The sequence below is a fragment of the Primulina tabacum genome, chromosome 3 (assembly GCF_025594145.1).
Source record: "Primulina tabacum isolate GXHZ01 chromosome 3, ASM2559414v2, whole genome shotgun sequence".
In the NCBI taxonomy this organism is placed as follows: Eukaryota; Viridiplantae; Streptophyta; class Magnoliopsida; order Lamiales; family Gesneriaceae; genus Primulina; species Primulina tabacum.
The window spans coordinates 43,983,235-43,990,710 of NC_134552.1; the positions used below are offsets into that span (position 1 = coordinate 43,983,235).

Consider the following 7,476-nt stretch of genomic DNA (forward strand, 5'->3'; position numbering starts at 1 on the left):
CATCCTCCTATTTTCCTCTTTCATTTTCAATTATATAACTAACATACTGAATGATATGACTAATATAGAGATAATTACAGATTATTAAAGATAAAACTATGATCTACAATAATACAGTGCGAGAGTCTTACACGGACTCTCGCCTTTGTCTGTGGGAAAGATGTTCAATACTACTAACAACATCCAAAACAATTCTTGGATTAATTTCAATTTCTCTACTTTGTTCCGATCAACTCATATTGTGAAATCTTCTATGAAGATTTTATGATTTTCAGACTTTTCGCAAGGGATTGATGCAATTAGCACATTATGGAAAACGAAAGACAGAAGTAACGAGGAGAAGTAATGCAGAAACCAACAGCAAAATAATCAGCACTTTGAGCATACTTCATCGGATGACTCAAATCACAAAACTCAGAGTGTAACTAAAATTATTAACCAACTTCCCAAATCATTTAACTGTTTCCTGGAAAAAGGTATCACTGGCGCAAAAAGGAGCAACATAAATCATGACACGGATAATTATACAGACAGGGTATATGAGTGCCCCGAATAGAAGCGCGTCTCCAAGATCACCACCGTACAACATGTATATCTTCCACAAGCAGCTCATCAAGAATCCTGCGGAGTCTCAAACCTCGTTGGAGTATCAATTCCCATCATGCAGCAAAGCCCAGATAGCAAAATTATGAGCAAAACAATTGCCTGAAACATTGTGCATAGCATGAATTCGAGAGTGTCATGAATATTGAAATGAAAAATAAGTTACAACAAGACTTGATTTGGCACAAGACTTGATTTGGCAAATGTTTACTTTCATTATCGATGACAAATTATACAGACACTGGACGAATATTCAACGGATTTACCACAAGAATCCCCTCCAAAAGAGATGACTTGATTTGGCAAACTCCATCACAGGCCAATGAGTTAGATGATTCACTTTCTAAGTTGGCTTCAGCAAGAAACCTTTCTAGACCCTGATGAGATGGAGGCTGAATTGATCTAAAGGGATCCGACACATAAAGAACCGAGTATTTCGCACCAAATTGCTCCACGACATTGAGAAGTTTAGACAGAATGCTACCTGCATGTTAGTCAAATTACGAAGTCAAATTGCCAGCTCATGGAATAATAAGCTTGTGAAACACCAGTGTCTGGTTAGAAAATCTTTCAACGCCATTTATACTTTCAGAATGTCGTTGATCGGAATCTTGTGATGAATGAGAATGTCTATGGCATAAGACAATCAGATTTGTGTGCCCATCTGAATTATTTCCCATCCTTGAGTGCACATAATCCTATCAATGAATTAGTTTAAATTGAAAGGACCATCTACAAGTAAACACAACAAAGATTATACTGCTGTTTCTAGTACTTACATGAACTGAGTGAATATCGTCTAGTTTATCAAAATTATCACTCTCCATTAAGCAAGATCCCATTAGAGCAATATTGTTGATTCCCATTTTATTCTGACAAGAATCGGCAAACTCTGCCATCAGAGTATTCTCAACTGCCACTTTTTCCTCTGATGCAGCTACATAGGGGAATGCCAATGAGAAGTTGGAGTTTGAAAAGGAGTCCTAAAATGAAGAGACTGTAATTAACACCCTTCGTACCATGTGCTGTAGTAATCTTATCTCAAATCAAGGAAGCTATACATGGACATAATCATGTAGGTTCTAAAATGGGAATTTATAAACAACCAGGCAAACTTGTTAACCTTGAGAAAGTCTACAAGTGCTGCATCTGCCATTCTGGGTCTGGACATATCAACAGATTGTAGCTGCACATGGAAACAATAATTTGGATCAATGAAAGAAAATGCCAGATCAAAAATATGAAAATTGTTTACAAAGTTAAATATTTCTTGATTAATAAAGATACACGTCATTAATTTTGAATTTCTTGCCCCATGCATGTCAATTGCATAGATTTACATATGTGTCAATGTAATGCCTCCAACTAAAATAGAACAGAAACTTGATAAACATTCAAAGTCATGTTTATCGATTCTAAAGAATTGTGCGAAAATATTTGTAGACCGCTCACACAGTACTTTTAAGAAACCAGTCACCTACTGAAGTTAGGAATAAAATGTAAGTAATTATCATCTGGAATAAATATGGGAAAGTTTGTTGCCAAGGCAATTCCTCTTTATTCGCATGCATATCATGGAAGAGAGAAAGGTTGCCAGCTTTTGCCTCGACAAAAGCATAGTGTAGAGAAGTACTGCTACCTCTGTTCCAACAAAAAGAAAGGTAAATTTCTGAGACTCTTGAGCTTCCTCTCCAGAGCACTGAAGAAAATTTAATCAATATCAGATTTTGCTTGGACTGAAATCTAAAGAATTAACGCCCTCGACTTCTGAGGGAACAAATGAATTATTGCTCATACTTTATTGGGCCAAAAATATTTTTCACTCTCATTGGCCTATCTTTACAAAAAATGCTTTGATTCTGGGACAAGGACAAACTTCAATCAAAACATAAAGCAAGGGCACAGAATATACCAGATAGTTCGACCACCTCCCTTCTGCCATCACAGATTTGGCTAAATCTCTTGGAGAAAGAGTCCTGTAGTCAATCATTTCTTTCATTCTGCCAGACAATCAGAAGCATAATGTCACGCTGTATAAAAAATATAAATTACAGCATATAAATTTCAAACATAAACTATTACATAAACCAGAACAGTTTTTTAGAAAGTAGAATAAAGAGGGGAGGGGGAACCCCGGGTATGAAGCAAGGAAAAACAAGTTTATTTGGTGAAAATGATGTAAAGAAATAGGAAACAAATGCATGGATTCGATACGTCTAGAACATGCAAGACAGGACAGTGGTGACTTCTTTGAGCTATATTCCTCTGCCTTACCCCATGTTCAAGAAGTAGAAAGCAAGAGTTGACACAAAAGTAAAAAACCAGCAAAGTAGAGAGAGAGAGAGTGGATACAAAAGAAGTCAGGAAGGTAAAAGCAAAGGACAAGATATTGAGACTTCGTGAGAGAATCGGGAAGAAGAAGCAGTCCATTTTTCTGTTGAAATTTGTATTTGAGTCTGCATAGAAAAATTTGAAACAGAGCTATATTGCAGAGGGTAAAAAGAGCTCTTTGAGCCACAGATTTATCCATAGCCTATGTCACCTTCCCACAGGTACAAATTGCAAAAAGTAGATCAATGTTGCTGCCAATATGTCCAAGGTAAAATCTATCCATATGGAAATGAAGAAAGAAACTGAACAAAGGATATCATATTGGTATTAAAACCATTAAGCCAGTACTCTATGAGACATAAATAAGACCGCCAAATTGAGAATCGTAAGCTGAGAAGTGGACCACAAGTTATTCAGTTTCTCCAAAACAATAGGCAAATTGGAATTATTCAACCAACAGCATCATTACTATTTATTCATGTGAACCACATTGTGCTACACAGACATAGGAATGATCAAGACATTCCAGCAGTAACTGGCAATTAGAGCATTCAGAGTGTTGAGATTCCTGATGAATTGCATACTAATGGAAGATAGCTCAACAAAACCCTTCAGCTACTTTAAAAAAATGATCCAATTTGTGTCGAAATAGAATTCAAGTTTTAAAAAATCGGCTTGAATATAGTCCACAAGCACAACATATTCAAGGTAAAAGAAAGATTTCTGTAAAAGATGCACAAATCTCTAAAAGACCATAAGGCTCTATCAAGGAGATCAAAAAAAGTCGAAGTAGCAAGTTAAACATAGACCTCATCCTCCCTTAAAGCTTGCATATATCTTATGTGCTAAATGACCCACATGTATTACAACCTAGCATATCCGCACAGTGCACATCAAAAAGAAAACTCTAATATGTCTAAAAGCTTTAATCATAACACATGAAAAATTGAAAATGTGGTATAAGAATTTAAACAAAGAAATATCTTATTAAGCTACTCATTAGGGATCTCATGGGATTCATCTGCTGTGGAAATTACAGTTGCAAAAGTTAAAGAAGTTAACCATATCGTCAAGCCTAATAAAAAAATGTGAATTTGGTGATTACAAAATGCTTCATAATCATATAGTCAGAGTTTTTTCTGTAACGATTTCAAAACCTGAGAGATCTATACTAACAGTCTAACACCAATATCTTTCATGCAACTCATACTCTAATCAGCTGAACCAAACAGGCTCAATTTGGCTCTCGTGACATGGCAGCGAACGAGGCAGATTTGCATGTCTGAGCATGTTATTCGAATCAAACATGGGTATCTTTCCGTAAAAGCATAATCTATATTCTGCCTCACCAGGTAACTCCACAGCACGCATAAACACAAGTCACCAAACATCCATGTCATTGCATACTGCAAGTCTTCAAGATTATGGGCCCTATCAGCATTCCAGTATTCAATTCACAAACGCTCTCTCAACCATCCATCGTTATTGCGCAGTAATTCCAGCAGGAATAATGACTCAAAAACCACAAAACTGAATATATCACAAAATCTGTATCTCAAATTATAGAAGATTTCCAATTTAGCAAGACACATCAACGCAAAACAGACTCAAAACAAGAAATAAATAATACCAGAAAATTATTAATACAAGGCGGAATCGTACCCATCTAAATGAGGGGACCACAGAAATGCGGGGACAATTGATTGGAAAGCTATACCAAGAGGAAGTTGAGCGGCTACAACAAGCAAAGCCGCCACTATTGCCACCGCAACTGTTTTCATCCTCTTCTGAATACCAAAAAGCAAATCAAATTCGTGGATCATACAAAAATGAGATAAATTTCAAACATAAATCTCTAGAAGAGTGGATCCTATCGTGACCTGTACAGTAGAGGAACGCAGATATTGAAACCGAGAACACGAGTTAATTACACTTGTCCCTTCAACTTTGTCTGATATTTACTTTAACCCCTCGCAGATACATTAAAAGGTCGGGTTTGATTAGAATTTCATATGGTCCGTTCTCATTCTCATATTTATCAGATATTCAATTCATCTTCGGGAAGATTGAATACGCATACTCTACTCAAATATCGTATTACCACCTATAATCACATTTTTATCATGGAGTGAATATTTACTAAATTATCGAGAACAAGAAAAAAAATTAATTATAAAATTAGCAAATTAGATATTATATAAGAAAAAACTAAATATTAGAAACAGTTATCCGAACACCATTATATTACAAAAATAACATCAAATCTATATTAATATTTTTCTTAATTTCATCCAACTAATATCATTTAATAAAAGCATATTAGAATTAACAGAGTAGCCGAAAATCATATATATTTATTTAATCGGGTAAAAAATCCTCTCTATACCCTCTTCTATTCGAGTCAAATATCGAGTTTTCCGTCGAATTTGTTAGAAATTATAATCTCTAACTGCCTATATGTATATACTATCTATTTATTTATGTTATTATTAATTAAATCCTCACGTTTTTAATCATTTTAAAAGAAAAAGGCTAAAAATAGTAAGTTATCGTAAAAAATAATGTGTCATAAAAAGAAATAATCATCATTATTATTATATTCACTTTACACATTAAATATTTGAAAACAAATAGCAAATAAACACCTAATTAAATGTTAAGTGATTTTGATTTTTTTTTACAATTTAAATTTTAGTACGATGTCTTTTGAAAATATAAAATACATTTAAATTTATGTATTAATTATATCATTTTATTTAATTTTGGTTATTATTTTAGGTTTGTGATACTTTTATAGATTTATTTGTGCATACTATCTAAACTATTAAATTTTTTTAGTGAAAAATGTCGTGATAATTTTTGGTATATTGATAGTCCGTAAATTATTATTATTATCAATATTATTATTATTATTATTATTATTATTATTATCTTAAATAAAATTTTGGTATACATTTTTTAACATGTTAATTTAAATTTTTAATCAAAATTAATTCATCTAATAAATGACGGTAATTTTGATTTTTTAAAAAATATTTATTTATTATTTAAAATTTTGATATAAAAAATAATATATGATTCTATATAATTTTTTTTAATATTTTTTTTTTTGTAATCACAGTTCTACTAATTCAATATATCGAATACAACAATAAATAAGTCAATTTAACGCTAGAACATTGTTATCATCTTTTGATTATTATTTCAAATAGTTTAAATATTTTTGGTATAATAATTTTTTATAATAATATTTAAAATTTAAATGTATTTATTACAGTATATCAATAATTTTACGTAATTATTTAGACACAACTTACAAAGTTAATCACATAAAATAACACCACGTGCATTCATTGTTGAGAAACTAATTTTATTAATGCAGATGATGGCGTGAATAGAATAGCTTTTGAAATAGCTCTGACGGGTATCCGAATTTATATAATAAGTGAGTATTTGATCAATGATCATGAATTTGATTTTTCCTACCAACATCTTCTCAGACGAGCCTATTGCAAAGAGGATGGATGCACATTGTGGTTTACGATAATAACTTGATTTTGCAGACTACAAAGTTTGCTCGGTGATTTACTCAATGCGCACTGAAAAATAACAGCTACATATTGCCACGTCATAAAAAATAATAAATAAATAAACAAATTAGTGATACATGTTATGACATTCATCAGTTAAATAAACAACACTGAATAATTTATCATCACAAAGTTTTACCATAATTTTTTTTGTCGAAAAGTAGAAGGCTGTTGTTCTTTGCGTACTTAAAAGTGTCAAATTGCAAAACATTTACCATACACACTCCTAGTGACAGCCTAGCGCCAAAGAGGCCCTACGCCAATTACAGGTCCTCGAGAATCTCTTTATTGTCCCATATTCATTGTTTAGCTCACTGTTCTTCATATGTGATAGATCTATCCCGTGGCAACAAAATATTCTGTGAGTGATATATAGATAAACAAGATTCCTAAGGGTATTTAATTCGAGTTCTTATTCTTTATTGGGACCCTGGATGTCACTGAGCTTCTGTTTCACTTTTTTTTTGGTTGAAGAGCTTCAGTTTTTTATGATACATAAAAGAACTCAAAAAATTTGATTCAAACTAAATATTTGGATACTTCTCTTTGCCGAGAATAAATTCCGGATGGCCGGATCTCTCTCATCCATTATCGAGGAACTCTTCCACATATCTCCATTTCGATAGCGCAAATCAGCCCACCAGTGAATGAAACAATGACTCTAGGAGCAGTGGCACATAGAAACGAAGATACATACAAAATTCATTCATAATTGGCCTTTCCCGAGGAATGTTACGGTATCAATTTAGACCGGTACCAACAGGTTTCGGGTGGGTGTTCGAGGGATACAGGACAAATTGGGATCTCTACCGGATTAGTCTGGTTACAAGCCTACTGGATGGAGGTCAATCCAACTCGGTTCCTAAGGATCAAGGACTGGGTTAAAACTGCATTATTAACTATTGTTCCTCAGATCAATTAACCACAAGAATGACTAACGAGAGAGAAATCA

At 33.3% G+C, this 7,476-nt stretch overlaps 1 protein-coding gene across 2 annotated transcripts; it reads right to left on the minus strand.

Moving 5' to 3' along the window:
* Positions 1–420: 420 nt before the first annotated feature.
* Positions 421–4,960, minus strand: LOC142541093 (uncharacterized). 2 transcript variants are annotated; one of them, XM_075647657.1, is made up of 9 exons: positions 4,815–4,958; positions 4,597–4,721; positions 2,516–2,603; positions 2,243–2,302; positions 1,727–1,789; positions 1,383–1,586; positions 1,190–1,301; positions 870–1,087; positions 421–705 (listed from the first exon to the last, which is right to left on the minus strand). In XM_075647657.1, the coding sequence occupies exons 2-9, from the start codon at positions 4,713–4,715 to the stop codon at positions 613–615; spliced, it is 957 nt and encodes a 318-aa protein (XP_075503772.1). In that variant the 5' UTR covers positions 4,716–4,721; positions 4,815–4,958; the 3' UTR covers positions 421–612. The 2 variants fall into 2 exon arrangements, with proteins under 2 accessions (XP_075503772.1, XP_075503773.1); XM_075647658.1 differs by lacking the exon at positions 2,243–2,302 and having other exon boundaries at positions 4,815–4,960.
* Positions 4,961–7,476: the final 2,516 nt, after the last annotated feature.